At 41.9% G+C, this 24,825-nt stretch overlaps 1 protein-coding gene across 3 annotated transcripts in view; it reads left to right on the top strand.

Moving 5' to 3' along the window:
• The first annotated feature begins 11,178 nt into the window (after nt 1-11,178).
• The window catches only part of sema3c (sema domain, immunoglobulin domain (Ig), short basic domain, secreted, (semaphorin) 3C), a 52,725-nt gene continuing 39,078 nt past the window's right edge, over nt 11,179-24,825 (top strand). Inside the window, exons 1-2 of one of the 3 annotated variants that reach the window (XM_054752795.1) lie at nt 11,179-11,297; nt 15,029-15,193. In XM_054752795.1, coding sequence (XP_054608770.1) covers nt 15,058-15,193 — 136 coding nt within the window. In that variant the 5' untranslated portion in view covers nt 11,179-11,297; nt 15,029-15,057. Of the gene's footprint in view, nt 11,298-15,028; nt 15,194-16,964; nt 17,048-24,825 lie in introns of those variants that run through there. The other 2 variants (XM_054752797.1, XM_054752798.1) reach the window with 2 other exon arrangements.

Genomic DNA, 24,825 nt, shown 5'->3' with positions numbered 1-24,825 from the left:
TCAATTAAAACCTCGCCGACATGTAAGTACTCATTTTAGTGTTGGATCTCATTAGATTTGACAGGCAGGTGTAGCTAATGAAGTGTCCAGCTTGCAAATCATCAATGTCCTGAATGTAAAACATAGAAATATTCCATCTTGACATGGCGTCTGATATTAATTACAACAGTTCCAGAAAGCTTACAATCTTCCTCAGGATTTTATGAGCTCATATAAAACAAAACAAAAAAACAGTTTTGTAGGCATTGTTTTCCTATTATTTTTAATCAAGAAAAGTATGAGAGAAGGGTGTGGCCCATAAACCTCCAGATGTGCCGAGTATGGAGTGATTTACCACGGAGGTCAACCTGGGGGGGGGATAACGGTACATGAAAAGTTACATGAAACACAAGTCATTGTGAATTTCTGCTTTGACAACATGTTTGCTAACACCGGAAAGCGCTAGCTTGCTTGTACAGAGTATCCAAGTCAGTGAGCATCAGATTAGCATCTAGCTAAAGCTAATGCTAGCTGGGCTGGGGACTTTTTGTCACAACTTGCTACCCCTCTAAAGAGTAGGTCACACCTAGACATACCATTTTTTGGCATTCCTACGACAGAGTATTAGAGCCACATTGGAAAAAAAAATCTGAGATTTTGAGAAAAAAAAGTTGTAATATAACGAGAATAATAATTTAGGAGAATAAAGTGGTAATATTACGTGTCATACGTGTCCCCCCTTTTCATGGCTGTCCCATTCAATGTCTGTAACATAAAGGAACCAATAGTAGGAGTGTGTTGGCACACCAATTCCGCCCACTCTTACTGTATTTAAGGCCTAGGCTACCAGCACTTATTAGTTCGCTGACGAAGCTCTTCGGATGAGGAGCGAAACGTCCGACACCTTCTTCACAGAAGTACAGATGACGTCTCAAGAAGCCTTTCCCTCGTTGGACAACTCCTGTACGACTGAGAGCCTACACAGACGTCTGTAACATAAAGTTATGACTAGTTTTCTCCGAAATGCAGGACTTTATTCTCGTAATATTCTGTTTTTTTTCTCGTACATTTGTGGCTTTATTCTTGAAATCTCCGATTATTTTAATACTCCGTGGTAACAGGCGTTGCCTGAGGCAGCGATGAAGAGCAGGTACTTATGTGACCTTTGGCCTTCAGCAAAGGTAATATTACAACTTTATTTCTTGTGCATTTACAACTTTTTTCTCGTAAGTTTACACCTTTATTCTCAAAAATGTATGACTGTTTTTCTCGTAAATTTACAACTTTATTTCTTGGAAATTTCCGACTTTTCTTGTGTGTGAATTTCTTCTTGGAAATTTACGACTTTGTTCTTGAAAATACACGAAAATTTGTGACTTTATTATCAAAAATCTCATAATTTTAATACTCGTAACAGGCATTGCCTGAGGCAGCTATGAAAAGTGGGGGTTTATCTGACCTTTGGCCTTGGGCAAAGGTAATATTACGACTTTATTCTCGTAAATTTATGACCATTTTTCTCGTAAATTTTTCTTGTAAATTTAGGACTGTATTTCTTGTAAATTTCCGTTATTTTTTCTCGTAAATGTACATCTTTATTCTCTTAAATTTATGATTATTGTTCTTGTAAATTTACGGCTTTTTTTTAATCGTAAATTAATGACTTTCTCTCTTGTAAATATACCAAATTTATGACTTTATTATCAAAAATCTCAGATTATTTTAATACTCCGTGATAACAGGCTTTGCCTGAGGCAGATATGAAAATCAGGGACTTATGTGACCTTTGGCCTTGGGGGTGTTATGGAGAATGTAGTTGTGGTGACCATGAAGGAGTAAGATATGAAGGAGTAAGATATCGACACGAATGGAGGATGTACAAAATATCAGAGCGTGCGTTATCCGCACTAATTACGTAAGTGGGGGGTGTAGGCATGGGCCGGTGTGACATTGTGACGGCATGATGACCTTGGGCAAAAATATCACTCCTTTACGGTTTCACGGTATTCTAAATTACAGCTCTAAAATGTTTTATTTTGAAATATCTGTATTGAAAAGAGAAGAAAAAGTCAAGTAAAAACATGATGAATTGGAAGATATGTCAAAAGACACACGTCGGCCATTTTTTGCACGTAGATCAGCCGCAGGAGCCCATACGTCCGATTGTGACCTAAGCTTAAGCCACATCAGGTGTTCACGGCTAAGAAGGTTGTCATACTTAACTAACTTCACTTTTACCCGACTCAACGGGCTGCTGTTGAGAGCTCATTTCTTAGCCGACGCTTGGGTTGGCCACTAGAGGGTGCTTTGACAAAGTTTCTCCAAAACAACAGCTGTCAGAATCCTGGTGTATTTGTTTTGATGCCATGCCTGCTATCACAGTTTTGGGACACAACTCCCAACAAATGCACTGTTGGTGATAAAATGATGGCTGGATTTTAGCTATGATGACACGAGTGTATGCTTATCAGGCTGTTGTGAAGCCATGCAGGATTCACAGGACCTGCGGGATGCTGGGAACAAGAGACTTGAATTAGATTATGGGCCGCGGGATGGAATCCAACAGCAGGTGGGTCTCCACGCTCACAAACATGTTGACATCATGTGTCCACTTATCACAAGGATTTGATGGGGAATGTTCATACCATGCCTCTTTCCTGCTGTTTTTAGCTGGACAACCAAAGCACGAAGATCCTCTTTGTTTTGTTTTGAACTAAGATGGCAGCTAGCGAGCTAGTTTGTCAAGGCAAAAAAACACAAGAAGCTACTTTTCAAAAAACACAGTTATTTTATGTCACTGTGGAGGAACAGAAATGTGGTTGTCCGGAAACCAAATAAACGTCTCAACCATCCGTCTCTCAATGAAACAGGATCGGCAGTTTTAGTATAATCTTTCATTTATCTCTACCTTTATTCAGTGTATTAATTGTATTTTTTATTTCCACTTGAGAAGTGTTTTTTCCAGTGCCCCTGCTGGTTGCACCCAAGTGTTGCACTCCAGATTGCCTCAGATGCTTCAAAACACAACCATCCCACAACTAAAGTGAAGTTGGCTGTAGGTGGATCCTTGCGGAACACAAATGAAGGAAAAAAGACACTTGGTCAGCTGTTACTGTTTGTAGTCTTGTCTTTTTAGCATACACCCCTCATCCAAATGTTAAGAGCAGGTGAAACAGGTGTCAAGAATGTACATTTTGCAATGGTGGATCTTAAGGAGGTTCTAAGTAGAGCTTCAACATTTATTGCAAAGAAGCATTCAAGTGAAATAGGCTGTTCATCAAAAGTTTAAGAGCGCACGGCCTTTAAAAGGCAAATTGTTGGCAAAAATGTGGATATGAATGTGATTTAGTGTCACGTATTCACACTGTCATGATCTCTTGATGGCAAAGGCAAAAAAGCTTTCTTTCTTCGATGGCGGTGGGATTGTTGAACTGCATGAGCAAGGCTTCTCTCTCGCAGCACGCCATTGCTGCGGAGGTTGGCTGCAGATGCTATCTGCCAGAGAAGGCTTTTAAGAAGAAAAAAGCACTTCAATTGGGATTGGAATTTTCAGAGGGCAAGTTTTATTCTCCCTTGATGGTCCTGATGGCTTCCAGCATTCCTGGCATGACAAGGAGATCCCACCTGAGATGTTTTTCACACGGCACAGTGTAGGGGGCGCCATCGTGATCCTTCAGTGGAACAATGGAGCTTCAGGTTGCACAGGGGCGTCAAACGGCAGCCGGCTATGTGGAGGTGTTGCAGGGGGCATCCCTCATGTCTGAAGTCTTTGTGGTAATGACTGGCTTTTTCAACACTTCACAAAGGACTTCTTCCAGAGGAATAAGGTCACTCTTTTGGACCATCCTGCACGTTCCCCTTATCTAAATCCAATGGAGAACATTCGGGGATGGATTTACAACAATGGGCACGAGTTCCAGTGTATGCCCCCGTGAAGCCATCTTCAGCACCTGGAGCAACATTGTCTCTAGCCTCCTGGAAACACTGGCATCAAGCATGTTTTAAGATCCAACAGTGCAAGTTAAGCATAATAGAAAGTAGCATCATCTAACAGCATCATCTAGCCTTAAGTGGCGTTTTTACGAGGACACAGATGTAAATGTAGTCAGCGTAGAGCGACTTTGCAGATGCGCAAGCTGGACGCGCACCCTCCCCCAAGCTAGATAAACGCCACTGGAGTGTCACATGAAGTTAGCAGGTGGGATCTATCCTCACGCTTACGGGCTTCCCATTCGGAACTTGAGCAGCATCCACGGAGCCCCACACATCAAATGCCAGGGTGGACGCGTGGTGGACTTTTGCATCTGGTTTTCATTTGCGTATCATCATCAGACGGAATCAGAGTTGATTGTCTTAGCGTTGCGCCGACCGCCGAATAATCAGCAAACCTGATTTGGTTTGTTTTTGGTGCCGCCGAATGCATTTACATTTCATTGACATTCTTATACAACAGTAGTATGCGGGGAGACCCTAATCTCATCAGTGCTGCAAAATGGCCGTCTTATATTTTGGCAGGTGCTAATGAAGGAATTTTACTTTTAAACGCACCCTTTGCTGAGTCATCTTTAATTCTGATCAGCGGCCGACACCAGTCAGAGTGAAAGGTTGCTGTTCGCATGCTAACACACATAAGAGGGTACTGAGTGTTCACTTCACGACCCGAGCCTAACACCATACATCTTTATGGTACCGTAAATGGGCTTCTCACTTGTATCACATAGACAACTTTTTCAAATGTTCAACTGTGGAATGCCTCTTTAAAATGTTAGTTTAGTACTTTTATACTTGTGAATTCCCACTGGATACGTTGCAGTGCAGAAACCCAATTTGGAGTTTGGACAAAAGGTGGCCGCCACTGCATCCCTTGGGATACGAGTCAACAGGTTAATTCTAACCGAGTCAATGGGGAAAATCCAATGGGAATACCTGCTGGTATTCCTGAGGGCCACTCATCTAATTAACTCCATTCATTCCGGTGCGGGGCAGAGACCACCCAATGTTAATTAAACATGCTGCTTTTTACATGTACTCATTTACTTAGTGCGGGTATTGATCGCCACCTGAAGGCATCCCGGCGTGATGCTTCAGAGGTCTGCAGGGGGTCACCATGCAATACTAATCAAGTTAATTGGAAGACGGCATAACGCTTGATTAATTAAAGAGATGGAGATATAGTAGGAGGGAAGAAAGTCTTAGACCGCCGCTAGCCTTGTGGCTTTTTGTAGATTACCGTAATGGTCTTTTGAATGCCATACATTTGTCAAAATTGTTACCATGTTTGGCACATGTTGAGACTTAATGTCCTGTTAAAAACATAACAGTACGTATAACGTATGAACGTTGTACAAATAAAGCTGTGACTGGTATTCTGCGGCAAAATAACTGAAATGACGATGAATCCGAAATCCGAATCCAATGTATTTCACGTTTACAAGGCTGGTGGTACATTTTTACCTCGTCCAAGGAGCTTTTGCTTTTGCTTTTGCCTGCGTTTAGCTGTTTGTTTGTTGGTTTGTGTTCAAAATAACTTAAAGTTTTAAATGGATTTGGATGAAAATTTCAAGAATTGTCAGAAATGGGATATGGAAGAACTGATTACATTTTGGGAGTGATCCGTATCACCGTCTGGATCCAGGAATTTTTTAAAGGATTCTTACCATCACGAGATAGGATCATTTTTGGCATTTGTTCATATAACTGCACAAAAAATGGTCAGAGCACTTGGGGAAAAAAAAATGCAGTACAAGTTTTCGACAGGTTTTACAAAATATCGAAGACTGATCCAGATAATAGAATCATTCCAGATACTATGATCCAGAATATGAAAAAATAGGGGACCTTGGAATATTCATCATAGGAAGACAAAAAATAAAGCTATAAACATGCAACAAACACCATTATATATAGCCAAGACACTGGAATCTGGAGTGTCCAACGGATTTGTTGTATCTTCAAAAGCTAGATCCACAAGAAAACTGCAATAATGGAAAATGCCATATTTGTGAACTACTCAACAAATTTTGATATCACTAGCAATCCAACTGCTAATGGTATGTTTTCATAGTCAGTGAATCTAAATATGTAGATAAAATAAATGTAGGACTAATATTTATGCTGTAAATGACAATATGGGGGGAACTATGGTGCCTGGCATAGGACTGTGCTCTTGGAGCGCTTTTGTAGTTTCATTTTGATGTCAAGTTTTGTCTGCATTTGTTGTTTCCTAAGTATGATGCCGATCACACATGTTTATAATCCTCGTGACCTTTTGCGTAATGAGCCTCTTCCTTGAACAAAATCTATTCTACATGAGCTCCTCTAATCTTATGTTCTGAGATCTTGGCATGTTTGATTGCTCGCGGTCCACTCGGCCTCCCCACCCATGCATCTGGTCGCAATAAAGCCAAACTTGATGATATTCTACGTCAGAATGTTGGATCTTTATTGTCCCTGACAGATGAGTGGGGAATACTTACAGAGACATAGCAAGAGAACATTCTAATAAAAGCCAGTGGTTACTCCTGCTAATCGTGACCCCATTGATGACATGTCAGTGTGTCACTCGGCGCCGGATTGAGCCGATCTTTAATGGCTAATAAAGCATGTCCGCCACCTGAAGTCCTCGGTCCAGGGCTACTTTTAGTGTGAAGGGGAACCAGCTACAGTTGTACACCAAAGAAAACCCATTTTAGAATAATGCCAAGTTATTATCCCATTTTGGACCAACCAGTTCACATCCAGCATTGGATAACAGTAGTTTTGGTGTACTCCCAATGGCAAGAACAAAATGATAACAGCAACAATAAGATCTGCTGGGATCCAGGTGGAGAAGCTGTAGGGATCTAGTTGGAGAGCCTTTGGATTGACAGAAGGAGAACGGAGAGACAAGAGACAACAACAGCGACACCGTTGTCTGGTAGTGCTTTAGCTTAATTCAAGAACAACATCATCAAGTTAGACAGGACACCATTTCCTGCTAGTTCTTGGTTTAGCTTGGTTTAAGAGGGAACATACAGGGAGAACAGCAAAACAGCAGCAGGTAATCAAAGAAACTACAAAATCCCTCAATAAAACAAATCATCAATATATATGGTGGAACCTCGGTTAGTGTCAATAATTTGTTCTAGAAGGTCTCACTAGGACGCTAACCAAAAGGAATTTAATTGATCCATTCCAGAAAGACAAAAATGTTAAAACAAAACACGTTTTTATTGTTTTACTATTATAGATTTACATGCAGAAAACAAGGGCCACACGGTCACAGTCTGGAGATCGGGAAGACCTGGGTTCGATTCTTCCTTGGTTTGCATGATCTCTTCGTGTGTGTGTGGGTTTTCTCCGGGTAGTCCGGTTTCCTCCCACATTCCAAAAACATGCATGTTAGCTTCATTGGAGACTCTAAATTGTCCATAGGTATGAATGTGAGTGTGAATGGTTGTTTGTCTATATGTGCCCTGCCATTGGCTGGCGACCAGTCCAGGGTGTACCCTGGATAGGCTCCAGCATACCCCCGCGACCCTAATGAGGAGAAGCGGCATTGCAGAAAACAATTCCAAATGCATATAAATGATGACGAAAGGTATAAATGAACATTTAAGGTTACTTTTGCCGTCATTGAAGACGTGAGTGTTCCCAAAGGCAGCCAGACACTGCATGGACACGGTTTTGGCATGAGTTATTTCTTGAATCCAATAGTGTTTCTCACCTCAGTGACCCAAAATGGAGCCAAAGAAAGTTGTAAGTGGCAGCATTTTGATAAAGAAAGTCTGCTTGCTCAGATACTGCAGAATCATCATTGTGGTTATGCTCTTAAGTGTCAGTTTGAGTCACTGATGAGGCTAATCGAATTGGTGCGGGATGGGCGATGGCTTGCCTCGCGGGCTTTCATCTCAGGAAGTGCGCAAAAGCAGCAGGAAGTTTTCTCAACCACAAATTTATAGGCCACATTGCTCTGGGTGTTCTCGAGGGAAGCTTTTCTACAAGATTCCGGCATAATTTGTACCACCCTCCCTCATCCACAGGTGAGAGACTGGTGGCGGTTGGATGTTTCGCAGACGTTTGGACCTCCGGGACCCGATAATTTGAGGAGGGAACTGGAGGTTCTGAGGTTCACACTGAGCAGTTCCCTCCATGGGGAACTCTTCAGCATGTCAGAAAAGGGGGTTTTGAAAGTCACCCCCCAGTGGGGACACATGGGAACTGACATCTTGCATCTGTCTGATTCCAAGGTCGCGAAAGGGATACCACTTGACCCTTGCCCCAGAGTGAAAATCAGCCATTCGTCATGCGTCTCTAGATCCCAGCATTCATCTTCCAGGCACATGTGTTGGCAATGCAGGTTGTGTGTGTTTGTTGGGGGGCCATTCTGGAGAGTTCTTCCCAATCCCATTCCAATCCGCAGACATCTGTCCCGGCCCTTCAAACAATAGGCGTCATTGTAGCAAAGTGTCCCATTAGGCTGCCTCCTTGTGTTTAAAGAATCCGGGAAGAAGAAGTCTTTGCGAGCCGTTGCTCGTTTACATTATCCAAGATGGATGACGGCGTCGCCCCTCGTCTGCGTGCCTTTGTGTACTTTGTTCAGCTCTCCCAAACTTGCATGCTCTCTTGTTTTGACTCGTCGTGGCAACTCATCCAATGACATGTGAGACGATGACACACAGGTGACGCCTGACCTTTAACGAGACATGATCACCTCGGAAAACTCTCAGAAGATGCAACTCTGGAAAACTGGGACAAGATTATGCTTGCTTGAGGAACACCTTCATAGGAGTTACATTCAGATGGAGCAACAATAATACCTACTGGGGTCTGGTAGGAGAACCTTTGGCGAGATGGAAAACAAAACGAGGAAAATAGAGCTAAAAGGGTGGAATGTACTTGTTGCTCCAGGCGGGTTTTCCTGATTTTTTTTCTCTCGCCTCAGCATCAGTCAGCAATGGTGTCTGCTGTCAAAGTAATCAGAGTAGATCTTATCAACGTTTGGCTGTGGCGGTCAAATCAGCCATGCTGCTTATCGGACAGTTTAGCAGGAGGTTAAAGCAATGTTTTTCCAGTTTTTTTTTTTCATCTGAAGGACTGATGCAGCAGAATGTGAAAGATGGTGAAATAATTCAATGAGAAGTTCATGAGCTGGAAGTGACAGGTCCACAGTGATGATGATGCTGGAGCAGGAATGTGGAGAGATGCTTTACAAGTCCGTCTTTGTCTGCCTCCTTGCCTTGTCTGTTAGGACAATAGCTTATTTAGCATTGAGCAGATAGCGTCTGCTGTCTGCCACTGTCTCAATAGCAGCCTTTCACTGGACCTAATAATTCAATTTTTTTTATTCATTCCAAAGTGTGTGTGCTGGAAACATAGTCGCCATTGTGCATCGTCACGCCTCGGTGTGCAGTATCTACAGTATCAGCATGACCATCCTATGGGGCGATGGTGTTTACGGATGGATGGTGACCTGGTTAGTTAGCATGGCTGTGACAAATGTGCAACATGTGCATCACTAATGAAGGACAGGTGGAAAGTGGACAGACCCTCATCACTTGCCCACACTCGCCGCCGCAGTCAAATTGGCAACGTTGGAAGTGTTGCATAGGGAGTACGTGGGAAGTAACAGGAATAGAAAATACTTTGTTTGTTTATTAAGGGAACTTAAGTGTTGAGAAACTCCTTTTCGGACTTTGAAGGAAAGTACAATGAAAAAATATATGACAATATATTGCAATCTACTAATATAATTTATACAACATTACACTCTTCTGTACTGTGTGTGTATGCTAGCGGCCCCTCCTCCACCCACCGAGACAAAGAGACTATGACTGACAAAAGGGCTCAGTCGGTTCATGCTGTTGTTCTATGGAGCAAACGCGGCAAGCAATGCACAGAGTGAACTCTCTTCCTGCCTTTTTGGAGGCGAGAAATGAGGAAAACCGACATGCATGCACATGGCAATATATTGAGGTCGGCAAAATTATCCAGTTTGTTTTCATTTGTCATCTGATTAATTCATTAATGTATTATTGTCACAAGCCTAACGCCCACAAAACCTTTTTTTTCCTTAACGACAAATGTTGTCACGTTTTAATCTCGCAAGATCTTGTGACACCCCTTCAATGAACATTTGTTACTTTTACCTTCATTGAAGATGTTGTTGTTGACAAAGACATAATGTGGCGGCGAGATTGACACGGACATCACCTTTGTGTTTTGCAGCTAACTGCTGCTTCCTGTTTCCACTTAGTAGCGAGTTAACAAGGATGTTTAGTGATGACAATACATGAAGAACACACTTGTTCTCACGCATTGTATTAACAACACGACAAGACCTACGCTAACCGAAAAACACGCTAACCGGGGCGTACGCTAACTGAGATTCTCCTGTGTATCCCATGCAATGGGTCCGTCCAATTGCATTTTTACGAAATTCCATAAAGTTACTCGGAATTTTACCAGAAAATATGTCTACCCCATTTGCAGCCCTTTGGAAGATAAAAGAAGATAAAAAAATTAAAATTCATGGACAACTAAAGACTGTAATCCAACCTCTTGATTGATTCATTCATTCACTAAAAGAAAATTGCACATTTTTGGAATTTTTCACCATCATTCACAATCCTTATGTGTTCCAAAGAATAGGAATAGGAATGGGTGCATTCTTAGCTGCCTCTTTTTACCTGTTTTTATATCTTTAGAACGTGCAGAAAAGACAAAGACGTGTGTTCATGTCTCACATAAGGATTGTGGATGACGGACAAAATTCCAAAGAAAGTGCACTTTTCCTTTAAGAGTGCGTCCCAATAGTTTTGCCCATCATTGTTGTGGCTGGACCAACTTTTTTCATCTAATTTTTCCATAATACGGTAAGTGTTTCTAATATAAGCTGCCACACTTGGATGGCCCTCCTCGAGTTAATTAAGTGTTGTCATGGCAACCTCCATCACTCAAGTGCAAAGCTTTCCAACTCCTAACAGCCACGCCCCTTTTTTAAAACGTCCTCCGCCCACTTCTTTGAGCATATTACAAATGAATAGGCCCACCATCATGGTCGTGTGTGACCTTTGTGTGTCCCTCCCCTCCCAATCTGCCTGCATGTAAAGTTTGCTGTCTTGTTAATAGAAGGAGGGGGAGGGGGGTGGCGAGGGGAGGGCGTAACAGGACACCCTCCCCTCGCCGTCTCTTCCAGTTCTCCTCCCTCCTTCCTCCTATCCTAGTCTGTCAACTCCGGCTCAGAAGGCGGAACAGCTCTTGCTGGAGTCCCGGGAGTTGCGTTACGGCAGAAGGACGCTTTGGAGTCTTCACCTGGTGGGGGGGGACGTTCCTGAAAGGTGAGGCTGTTTGAGGATCAAGTGGCAAGACGGGAGGACGGGAGGAGCATCCTGCCGGTCCCGTTGTGTTTTTGCATGCATCTTTTTTCTGCACGCAATAACTTTATTGATTGGAATGTTTGAATGGTTCCAAAGTGAACATGTGCTGCTGTCAGTGTGTGTTAGTGTGTGTGTGTGTGTGTGTGTGTCGGTGTCAGGGTGTGGTATACGAGTGCACAGGACGCATTGAGCAACGTGTTTGCCGTTTTAAACTCACCAAGCACTCAACTATTTTTATTACTGCACGGCACTTTACAGAGATGTCAAGTCGTTTTTTGGAATAGCGTCTTGGAAAATTCCTCATCAAGAGGCTCGGGAATTGCCAATAAACACAATTATTATCCCGACGCTCACTGAGCAGCTTTGTGCACACGCTTAATTGCTTGTCACAGCGGCTCCGGAGTAGCCGGGTTTTGCGTCTCGTCGTTGCTGGATAGTGTGTCGAGAAAAGGTGGATTATTTGGCAGCGGGTGGGTCGGCAGGTTGAAGAGGGTGGATGTCAGGGAGATGACTTCAGCAGCTGTCAAGTTTATTGGCTGAGACTCCCTCGGGACGACCAAGCAGATGTTTGGGAAGTGCATCATCCCGTTTAGAATATTGGAAAAGAGCGATAATAAGCATGAGGATTTGGAACTAAATGCTTCCCTCGAGTCTGCAAACTCCCCTCAAGGATTAGGGAACCGGGTGTGACTTTGTTAGCATTGTGGGAACCATATTTGGTTCCTGAAGGCCTCACTTTTGGTGCAGAAAATCTCTAATAAGAACAATTGTGAAATATAATCAGATACTTTTGGGTGTTGTTCCAGAATTGTAGGTTTGGTTAAAATGAACGTCTAAAGGGTGCAGGATGTGAATTTGTTGGTACAGTGGGGACCATATCTGGTCCCTGAAGGCCTCACTTTTGGTGCAGAAAATCTCGCCTAATAGTAATAAGAATTCTGAAATATCATATTTTTGGTGTTTTTCCAGGGTTGTAATTTCGGTTGAACTATTTAATATTTTTAATGTTGCGACATTTGGTCACTTATGGTCCCTGGTCCCTGAATGCCTCTCGTGATGCAGAAAATCACTGATGATATGTAGTAATCGACACTGGTCACTCGTGGCTGAGACACACAAGCACCAGACTTGATGGGTGGAACAACAGGACTTCATTGCAGCTTTGAATGATCTCACAACAGACACAATCATCCCTAACACGGCCTACTACACAGCCAACTAAAACTCCACTCTGAACACCCGACCTCACTTCCTGTCCATGACCGGAACACACATGAGCACGAGCCTTACTGATATCTTATGCCTTATTTTCTCTTATGATGTCTACAATATTGGGTAATAGGAGTGTAAAGGTGACTATGGGGTGTCATTTCATGTCTAGAAGGCTCTAATAATGTTAAAAAGTGTATTTAGAAGGTGTAAACAGGTTTTCTATGTCTTATATGTTTTATTTTCTCTTATGTCTACTATATTGGGTAATAGTGTAACGTTGACTATAGGGGTGTTATTTCATGTCTACAGGGCTCTAATAATGTTTAAAAGCGTATTTAGAAGGTGGTAAACAGGTTTTCTAGCTACCAAAATATTCAATTTAAAAAGAAGGAATTCTACTTCGGACTTCCTACTTATCACAGTGATAAAATGAAATGATTGTTGCATATTTATTAGTATTTTTCCAGAGTTGCAGTTTGGATGAAATGAAAGGATTAGGGATGCACGGTGTGACGAAATTATTGTGGGAACCATATTTGGTTACTTCCTGTAATTGCTGTGTTTTAATGGTCCCTGAATGTCTCTCATGATGCAGAAAATCGCTGATAGTAATCATGAGTGAGAAGTGACAGCAAAATGCAAAAAGCATTGTGCATATTTTGGGGCATTTTTCCAGGGTTTTCATTTGGATTGAAATGAAAGGCTTGCGATGACGTTAGCATTGCAACCGTATTTGGTTACATCCTGCAAATGTTCCTTTCAAATAGTCCCTGAACGCATCACTGTAATGCAGAAAATAAAATACAATAATAATAAGCAAATATGACATACAAATATAAATATATACATATTTATATATATATATATATATAATAAAAATAAAAATCATAGTAATGTAAAAAGTATTCAGCTTAGCTTCAGCCTTGTGGCCTATTCCTAATTTTCTGCGTTATAAAACAGTTTTCTTTGCTGTTTTTATGTCGGCGTTGACCTAATGAGTGTCAAAGGTCAAATGCTGGATGCCCTGTGATTGCATCAACATGCCTCAATGACCCCCCCGCCCCACCAGTGGTCCCCACTTGGAGTCAAAGGGCCACACCCTCAGGACAAGGGCGTCCACTTGACAAGATTTTTGGAGTGTGTCTTTGGGAATTTGTGAGGTCGGAGGTCACTGCTCCCATTCTAGTTCGTCCCCAGAAAGTCCTTCAAGCGTGCTCATGGAGTCTCGGTTGAAGTAAAAAAAAAATATGATGCAAGGTCTCAGGCCAACCCTGATTGATGGATCGGTTAATTGATTGACGAAAGAGGCGTGTCTTGGTGTTTTTCCTGCACACGGTGCACTAAAAGTTTCATCACCTTCATGCATCTCCGCCATCAATGTTTCATCGCACATCCATAAGCCATGAGAGCACAGATCCACCTGCTTGTAAAAACATCTTTTATTGCTTCTGGCTGTCTGCTGGCGTAAGAGGCTTCGCCTGGCAGGAGTTGACTTCCCCACAGGCTACCTGCCGCCCATCAATAATGGAGCAGCGCCTCTTGTCCCGTTACCAAGCTGAGGGGGAATGTGGAGATTTAGCTCATCCATATTTGACGGAGGTGCCAGTGCAAACAGACTGGATGTAAGACTGATCATTCCATGTTAAATGTGTCGCCAGTCGTTAGTATACTGCCATTATGTGGACTCCACACCACCAGGGGGCAGTTGACGTCGTCACTGCCTAATAAAACGCATACAAAATTATTACTATTTTACTTTTGTACAGACATATATATGGTATATGCTTGGTTAAACACACGCTTTATATGGACAGTAAAAATTAATAATGAATAAAATGAATAGAATTATAACACAAAAACGCAATTAGGATGTTATACATTTTTCAATATCTTTTGTCATTGAGAAATTCCAAGTATTTGTCCTGGTTTACTGGTGTAAGTAGCAGTACAGTAATCCCTCGTTTATGGCGGGTAATTGGTCCCAAACCCCACCGCAATAAATGAATTTCTACGATACGGGATTCAATGTTAAATGGAATATTTTCATAGTTAACATGATTGGAGCCCTCAAGAAATGAAATAACACCCCTATAGTCAACGTTACACTCCCATTACTCGATAAAGTGGACATAATAAGAGAAAATAAGACATAGAAAACCTGTGTATGTCTTTGTAATCACTGGCTTTAACATGATTGGAGCCCTCTAGACATGAAATAACACCCCTATAGTCACCTTTACAATCTTCTCAACCAATATAGTAGACAGAGTCATAAGAGAAAATAAAACATACAAGACCTGTTTACCACCTTTTAAATATGCGTTTTAACATGATTAGAGCCCTCTAGACAAAACTGCATAACTGATTTCCCGCCATATTGTGTAAGGGGTGGTGCTTGGGTCCAAGGAGACGCTGATCAAGGAAATAAGTATCCCCGTTTTTTGTGAAGATTGATTGATCCGTGGTTTGCTTTGTCATAGCAGGCGGTGCTGACTGGTCCTCGTGGGTCATGGGCCGGTCAGACGGACCGGCCAGTCCTCTTCAGGTGCCGACCATGTTGCTGATGCTTTTGGTTGTGTATCTGCTCTCCCATGGAGCCTGCGGCCTTCCTCAGCCTCAGCCTCGCGTCTTCCTCTCCTTTGACGGTAAGATAAAACATGCATGTTTGTTTGTTAGCGTGTGCGCTAATGAGGGATGCCCGTGTGATCAGCAATGCTAGCCTAGGGGTTCATTCGTTAGCAGGATACACAGAGTGCTCAACGCACACAAACGTCTTTTGGGGACTTTTGGGTGTTCAAACCTCTCAACCAAAAATGAAAAAAAGATACTTGGAACATGAAGTTATTGGCTTATGAGTGTTCTCATTCTAATTTGGGCATAATCTATATGTGGCGGTCCGAATGTAATTGTGGTGGGCCATCATAACAAAGTGAAGGTACTGGAATGATTGCTTATTAAATGACATACACTGACTGAATCAATTTTTCCCATAAGAAATCGTGGAAATCCGATTCATCCCTTCCAGAAAGCCAAAAATGTTCACACAAGATACATTTTTGTAATTTTACAACTACATTTGCCTTCTAAAGATATAAAAACAGGTAAAAAGAGGCAGGTTAATGCACGTAATGGGACGCACCTGCTCCGCTGAGAAAAATCTCCAAAAAGGTGTTATGGTTTTCTATCCACACTGTGAGCACGTAGTAACAATATTTTGGGAACTTCCTTCCTGGGTGCACTGATTTCAAATAGCAACATAGAAAGGAACGCTACACCTAGCGGCAGAAACAATATGTAGCGTTACCTTTCGCTAGTGGCCTGAGGCATTGTCAGCGAGCCGACTAGCGACTAGCAACTAGCCCCCGGTGTGGTGTGGCGAGGTGCCACTACGCCAGTAACGTAGTTCTTGCACATAACAATGTTAATAACAATAATGATAACAATGAGGTTAATAATGAGGTTACCAATGTTATTAACAATAATGATAACAATGAGGTTAATAATGAGGTTACCAATGTTAATAACAATAATGATAACAATGAGGTTAATAATGAGGTTACCAATGTTAATAACAATAATGATAACAATGAGGTTAATAATGAGGTTACCAATGTTAATAACAATAATGATAACAATGAGGTTAATTATGAGGTTACCAATGTTAATAACAATAATGATAACAATGAGGTTAATAATGAGGTTACCAATGTTAATAACAATAATGATAACAATGCGGCTGACGTTAGATGGATACTTCATTCACCTCCAAGAGAAATTCACATTTCCAGCAAAAAGGTCATAATAGATTCAATCCCTTCATCACAAAATAAAACGGCCAAGGCAAGACAGGAGAGATAAGAAAGAAAAATAAGAAATAGAATAAATAAATAAATAAATACGGAACAGATCACTTGATCTTTTTGGTGCAATACTACAAAGTAAGGTAATACTGTAAGTCCAGTCCTGTGGGTGTCTTTTTGTCTCTCCCCCTTTGTTGTGTTGAGAAGTCGCATGGCGTGGGGGAGGAATGATCTGCTCAGTCTTTCAGTACAGCAGGGCAGTGATAGTAATCTGCCACTGAAGCTGCTCTTCTGTTGGGAGATGATGCTGTGCACCGGATGATGCTGGATGTCCATGATGGAAAGGAGCCTCTTCAGTGTCCTTTGCTCTTTCACAGATGTCATTATGGAAATGGAGCATTGTTGGCGCTTTTTGGAGGTTTTTTCAGAAGGTTCTATAGGAGGAATAGGTGTGTCCCATAACATGCATTCTTAGCTGCCTCTTTTTTAGCTGTTTTTATATCTTTAGAAGGCAAAAACAGAAAGACCTGTGTGTTCATGTCTCACGTAAGGATTGTGGATGAGGGGCAAAAAAGTGCACTTTTCCTTTAACACAGGTCCGTGTCTTTGGTCCAGTCCGCTTGTTTGTTGCGCACCAGAGTTGGGATGATCGTCTTCACACTTGAGCACAGCAAAGACACCAGAGGTCCTTTCTCCACGGTGTGTGCGTGCCTGCGTTTGTGTCCTGCAGTGTTGTTTATCCTCAACCTGCTCCTCGTTAATCTTTAATCTCAGCGCTCTTGATTTATTTAATTTCCTTGACTGTGCGCTTGAAATACTTGAAATGAGGGTCATCTTTTGGTGTGCGTCATGAAAACAAGCGAGATGTCTTAATAGGGAACAGACGTTAGCCTGACTCAACTAACGCTGTGATTTATCGTGTGGGCTACATTTCCAAAACGTTGTCAGTGGGGTCTCGGATGGCCCGCTGCAGAGTTTGCGTGAATGGTTGCTCGGGAGCGAGCCGGGCCTGCTTCTGTTTAATGGCGGGGTGTGACATCTCTGCACGGTAGCGCGGTTGTTTAATTGCAACAGCGTGCATACTTTTACCGAGCGTCTCTGTGTACGATTAGCATCTCAGTGTGCGGCCGTGGAGCTGTGAACGTTGAATGTAAAGCAAATGTAGATGACGGTTAGCCTTCAACAACTCTTGATCAGAGAGAGAGTCATTATTTGGGTTAGCTGCAGTGGGTTTTGTTTTTTTCTTTTGCTGTTTATTATGCAGGTTTAATTGTGGGCTGGCAGAGCCGCAAAGGGAAGCCTCGGGTAAGCAGAGCGAGGCCAGAAAAAGAGAGAGAGAGAGAGAGAGCGAGAGAGGAATGTCGAAGGCAGCAACTTCACGGCGGGGGGATGCGAGGCCGCTCCGAAAGTCCCGTGAACCTGCCTCAACCCCAGATAGGATGTCAACCATGAGGCCAAAGAACCTGGGCTTCTCATTTATTTACTTTTTAGTCACTATAACTACGACAGAGTATTCGGGACACATTGGGGAAAAATCTGAGATTGTGAGAAGAAAAGCTGTAATATTACGTTTCATTTGCAGATTAGCATGGGTTAGCATCATCTCACTTCCGCTTTCCTTACCCCGCCCCCTCCACATAAGTCCCCCCCTTTTCATAGCTGTCTCGGCCAATGCCAACCACTTTTATTCTTGTAAATTTACAAGAAAAAAATGGTAATTTTACGAGAATAAAATCGCAAATTTCCAAGAATAAAAGTCGTAATATTACCTTAGACGCTGTTTTCATAGCTGTCCCAAGCGATGCCTGTTATGGAGTATTAAAATAATTTGAGATGTCGAGAATAAACTGGTAAATTTCCGAGAATAAAAGTGGTAACTTTATGTTACAGCATTGCCTGGGACAGCTATGAAAGTGGGGGGGATTATGTGGAGGGGGCGGGGTAAGGAAGGAGGTAGTGAGAAGATGCTAACCCATGCTAATACGTTTGTGCTCGACTGCAGTGTTTTGCTGCCACGTTGTAAATAAAAGCTTGCTATGAAGCAAGAAGAAAGTTTCCTTCCTTCCTGAAGAGCGATGCTCTATTTTCCCTTTGACACGTACGACACCATCACATTCACATGACCTCTTTATCCTCCTACATTGACCACTTTTATTCTCATACACCATCACATTCACATGACCTCTTTATCCTCCTACATTTACCACTTTTATTCTCATACACCATCACAGCTCACATGACCTCTTTATCCACCTACATTGACCACTTTTATTCTCATACACCATCACATTCACATGACCTCTTTATCCTCCTACATTGACCACTTTTATTCTCATACACCATCACATTCACATGACCTCTTTATCCTCCTACATTGACCACTTTTATTCTCATACACCATCACATTCACATGACCTCTTTATCCTCCTACATTGACCACTTTTATTCTCATACACCATCACATTCACATGACCTCTTTATCCTCCTACATTGACCACTTTTATTCTCATACACCATCACATTCACATGACCTCTTTATCCTCCTACATTTACCACTTTTATTCTCATACACCATCACAGCTCACATGACCTCTTTATCCACCTACATTGACCACTTTTATTCTCATACACCATCACATTCACATGACCTCTTTATCCTCCTACATTGACCACTTTTATTCTCATACACCATCACATTCACATGACCTCTTTATCCTCCTACATTGACCACTTTTATTCTCATACACCATCACATTCACATGACCTCTTTATCCTCCTACATTGACCACTTTTATTCTCATACACCATCACAGCTCACATGACCTCTTTATCCTCCTACATTGACCACTTTTATTCTCATACACCATCACAGCTCACATGACCTCTTTATCCTCCTACATTTACCACTTTTATTCTCATACACCATCACAGCTCACATGACCTCTTTATCCACCTACATTGACCACTTTTATTCTCATACACCATCACATTCACATGACCTCTTTATCCTCCTACATTGACCACTTTTATTCTCATACACCATCACACCTCATATGACCTCTTTATCCTCCTACATTGACCACTTTTATTCTCATACACCATCACAGCTCACATGACCTCTTTATCCTCCTACATTGACCACTTTTATTCTCATACACCATCACAGCTCATATGACCTCTTTATCCACCTACATTGACCACTTTTATTCTCATACACCATCACATTCACATGACCTCTTTATCCTCCTACATTGACCACTTTTATTCTCATACACCATCACAGCTCACATGACCTCTTTATCCTCCTACATTGACCACTTTTATTCTCATACACCATCACAGCTCACATGACCTCTTTATCCTCCTACATTTACCACTTTTATTCTCATACACCATCACAGCTCACATGACCTCTTTATCCACCTACATTGACCACTTTTATTCTCATACACCATCACATTCACATGACCTCTTTATCCTCCTACATTGACCACTTTTATTCTCATACACCATCACACCTCATATGACCTCTTTATCCTCCTACATTGACCACTTTTATTCTCATACACCATCACATTCACATGACCTCTTTATCCTCCTACATTGACCACTTTTATTCTCATACACCATCACATTCACATGACCTCTTTATCCTCCTACATTGACCACTTTTATTCTCATACACCATCACACCTCATATGACGTCTTTATCCTCCTACATTGACCACTTTTATTCTCATACACCATCACATTCACATGACCTCTTTATCCTCCTACATTGACCACTTTTATTCTCATACACCATCACAGCTCACATGACCTCTTTATCCTCCTACATTTACCACTTTTATTCTCATACACCATCACATTCACATGACCTCTTTATCCTCCTACATTGACCACTTTTATTCTCATACACCATCACAGCTCATATTATCTCTTTATCCTCCTACATTGACCACTTTTATTCTCATACACCATCACATTCACATGACCTCTTTATCCTCCTACATTGACCACTTTTATTCTCATACACATCACAGCTCATATGACCTCTTTATCCTCCTACATTTACCACTTTTATTCTCATACACCATCACAGCTCACATGACCTCTTTATCCTCCTACATTGACCACTTTTATTCTCATACACCATCACACCTCATATGACGTCTTTATCCTCCTACATTGACCACTTTTATTCTCATACACCATCACATTCACATGACCTCTTTATCCTCCTACATTGACCACTTTTATTCTCATACACCATCACATTCACATGACCTCTTTATCCTCCTACATTGACCACTTTTATTCTCATACACCATCACACCTCATATGACGTCTTTATCCTCCTACATTGACCACTTTTATTCTCATACACCATCACATTCACATGACCTCTTTATCCTCCTACATTGACCACTTTTATTCTCATACACCATCACACCTCATATGACGTCTTTATCCTCCTACATTGACCACTTTTATTCTCATACACCATCACAGCTCATATGACCTCTTTATCCTCCTACATTGACCACTTTTATTCTCATACACCATCACATTCACATGACCTCTTTATCCTCCTACATTGACCACTTTTATTCTCATACACCATCACAGCTCATATGACCTCTTTATCCTCCTACATTGACCACTTTTATTCTCATACACCATCACAGCTCACATGACCTCTTTATCCTCCTACATTGACCACTTTTATTCTCATACACCATCACATTCACATGACCTCTTTATCCTCCTACATTGACCACTTTTATTCTCATACACCATCACACCTCATATGACGTCTTTATCCTCCTACATTGACCACTTTTATTCTCATACACCATCACATTCACATGACCTCTTTATCCTCCTACATTGACCACTTTTATTCTCATACACCATCACACCTCATATGACCTCTTTATCCTCCTACATTGACCACTTTTATTCTCATACACCATCACAGCTCATATGACCTCTTTATCCTCCTACATTGACCACTTTTATTCTCATACACCATCACATTCACATGACCTCTTTATCCTCCTACATTGACCACTTTTATTCTCATACACCATCACAGCTCACATGACCTCTTTATCCTCCTACATTGACCACTTTTATTCTCATACACCATCACATTCACATGACCTCTTTATCCTCCTACATTGACCACTTTTATTCTCATACACCATCACATTCACATGACCTCTTTATCCTCCTACATTGACCACTTTTATTCTCATACACCATCACACCTCATATGACGTCTTTATCCTCCTACATTTACCACTTTTATTCTCATACACCATCACATTCACATGACCTCTTTATCCTCCTACATTGACCACTTTTATTCTCATACACCATCACATTCACATGACCTCTTTATCCTCCTACATTGACCACTTTTATTCTCATACACCATCACATTCACATGACCTCTTTATCCTCCTACATTTAATCTCAGGGTTTTTTCAATTTGGCCCTGTTAGTCCGTCGTATTCAATAACTAAGATCATCTTTTAGGACTCATAGGCCACCCAACCAGCAGGTGCTACAGCTGGCAACTTTCCTCTTCTTCCCCTTTGGGACAGCTGTCTTCCTCACTCGTCTGCATTCATGAGTCCAGCTGCTTTGGACCACCTCCAGGATCCTTCATTCCAGTCCTTCTTTGAGCAGTGAGGAGCATTTTATTTTAAACACAAATTAGCGGGCTGATAATTACTAGCCTGATATAATAGCTCAGATAACTGCTAATTAAAAAAACGCTCCAATGAGGCGAGATGACTAGTACTGTGGTGGGGTGAGCAAATCAAGCTGAGCTCCCTTGTAGACAAACTTTCACTTTAAGAGGAAGGACGTTGTACCAAATGCTCCGCGATGAGGGGGAACAAACGGAGTGTTTGAAAAGTGCAAAAGGTTTGCCAGAGACCGCCGTGACGTCGCACCGGCCGCTCGGAGCGTGTGTCCGAATACAGTGCACCTTGCTGGGCCACAGCAGGTGGCTCCTCCGCCCTGTACTCTGGTTCTCCTGATAGTAGTGATGTGGTAGTAGTGATGTCATCATATTTCATTAACACTAATCAACAGGTAGTTGGTCCAATCCTAATTTGTTCCAGTCCTTCTTACCTCCAGGTGTGCACAAAGTAAACATCTAAATTTTCAGAAGTAGATATTAAAAAAAGTTATCCGTTATCATTACCATATCGGTCTTGTGAAGCACAAAGTTATCTGTGTCACTTTGAAAAGAAGGTATGTTGCATCTCCAACATAACACAAATACTCCAAATTGCACCTCAGGGAACATCATGAAGGAAATGTGTGTCCACAGGAGCACACGAAGGACGTACAAATGCAGTCATTAAAAGGTGGACTGTAAGAATGAAATGAAAGAAACAGAAGAAATGCTGGCTTTTATGCCTGTGGTTGTCTTGCAGGCCTTTCTACCTTCTTCAAGTATCACCCCAGGCGAGTTCTCCTCCCAGATCTCCTTGTAACAGTGCAGGGAATCCATGACCCCCACTAGCAACTTCAGTAGAAATTGCGTGTGAATGCTGAAATGTAGAATGCATGTGGAACTAGAGAAGACCTCGGAGAGCGCAGACCTCCGCCAAGCACCATAGTTCCCCCCATATTGTGATTAACACCAAAATAATAACCCCACATTTTTTGGATCAGTCTTCGATATTTTGTAGGATCTGTTGGAAACTTGTCCCGTATTTTTTCCCCCCAGTGCTCTCAAACGTCGCAATGTTTAAGGATCCTTTCAAAAACATCCCTGCATCCAGACAGTGATTCGGATCATTTCTTCCACATCCCGTTTCTGACAATTCCTGAACATTTCATGCAAATCCATTCCGAACTTTTCAAGTGATTTTGAACACAAACAAACCAACATAATAATAATAAGTAAATAAAGAGCCTACAAATTAGGGGCGTAACGATTCGATTCATATCACGATTGCCGATACGATTCAAGGACGATGGACAGTGGTTCTCAGTTATTTTCTGTCATGCCCCCCCAACATTGAAAGTGCCCGTTCATATTAAAATATTGAATTACAGAAATTGTGGGATTTTTTTCCAGAAAAGTCCTGATGGATTGCGTGCATGTCCGGAATGGGCTGACTAAAAACGGCGGAATTTGAAATGTTGATGTTTGAAAGTAAAAATGCAGACTGAATGTTGAAATAAGTTGGATCGAACCAGCAACCACTCCACACCCTGAGCTGTGCGGATGACGTCACCATGTGACCGTGTTCTGTACGCTGCTAGCGACATTTATTATACAGTTCACCTGCCGGGCGGACGTGTCGACTGATTGATTACGCCACTCTGTAACGCGCCGCACAGCAGAACCAGAACAGAACCAGAACCGCACCGCTTCCATAGATTACACTTTGGCTTTCATCAAGCCTCATTAACGCGTCAGGTTGCGATGGGTGCATGTCCGTGTGAGAGGTGAAAGTTTCCAGGAGCGTGTGTTCCTTCAAACTGATGTGCTGAGTCACACGCTAACTTTACGAGCCACGCTAGCAGTGCCAGAAGGTAATGGCTTCCATCTTTGGCCCTGCTACATTCCTCCATGTTGACACACACGCTGCTATTGGAGCACACCTGATCAGTTACAGTCGTATGCAAACCTTTGGGCACCCTGGCAATGTCCATCATTCATTACAACTGCAATACACTCCAATTTCATTTGAATATATCAAATAGCTAATGGACAGAGTAGTACTTCTCGAGTGAAATCAGGTCTATTGGATTAACGACATGAACAGAGTGAGTTGTCAGTCATACAGTCTCCTTGTCTCGGTGGGTGGAGGCGGGGCCGCTAGCATACACACAGTGCAGAAGAGTGTAGTGTAAATTATATTAGTACATCGTCATATACTTTTTTTTGTAAGTAATGTTCAAGTCTTGCTTCGTCTCGTAGACCCAATCTCAGGTATCGTCTCGTATCGAGTGTATTGTGACACCCCTACAGGTTCACGATAGGGATGTCCCAATGCACATTTTTCGGATTCTGATCGGATCCGATCCAGTATCGCTTTTTTTTTTTTTTTTATAATAAGCTTTTGTTACAAACATGAATTTGTGGAGTGGAATATGGTTATGAAAATAGCTCATCAACGCATTAAAAATACTTTTTTATTGCACAGCATGACCAACAATATTGTTTGGAATTTGTAACAAACCTCTTACTTAAGACCCTAATCCAATAAAAGATCCAATAAAAGATAAAATTGGAAAAATGGGTGTGCAAAATACTTTTAGGATAGGACTAATCATTTGACATAGTGGGATTTGGAATATATGACATGTTTTTTTAACAAACTCTTCAACGCAATGGAAACATTTATTGACGGTCCCTAGTATAAACAATCAGCAGGTAGAGCGGTACTTCCTGTGCAAGCTCCCCGCACCATGACACAGCAGTACCGGCACAGTGACGGGGA

Source organism: Dunckerocampus dactyliophorus, chromosome 15 (genome assembly GCF_027744805.1).
Source record: "Dunckerocampus dactyliophorus isolate RoL2022-P2 chromosome 15, RoL_Ddac_1.1, whole genome shotgun sequence".
In the NCBI taxonomy this organism is placed as follows: Eukaryota; Metazoa; Chordata; class Actinopteri; order Syngnathiformes; family Syngnathidae; genus Dunckerocampus; species Dunckerocampus dactyliophorus.
This window is presented reverse-complemented; position numbering and strand designations above follow the sequence as displayed.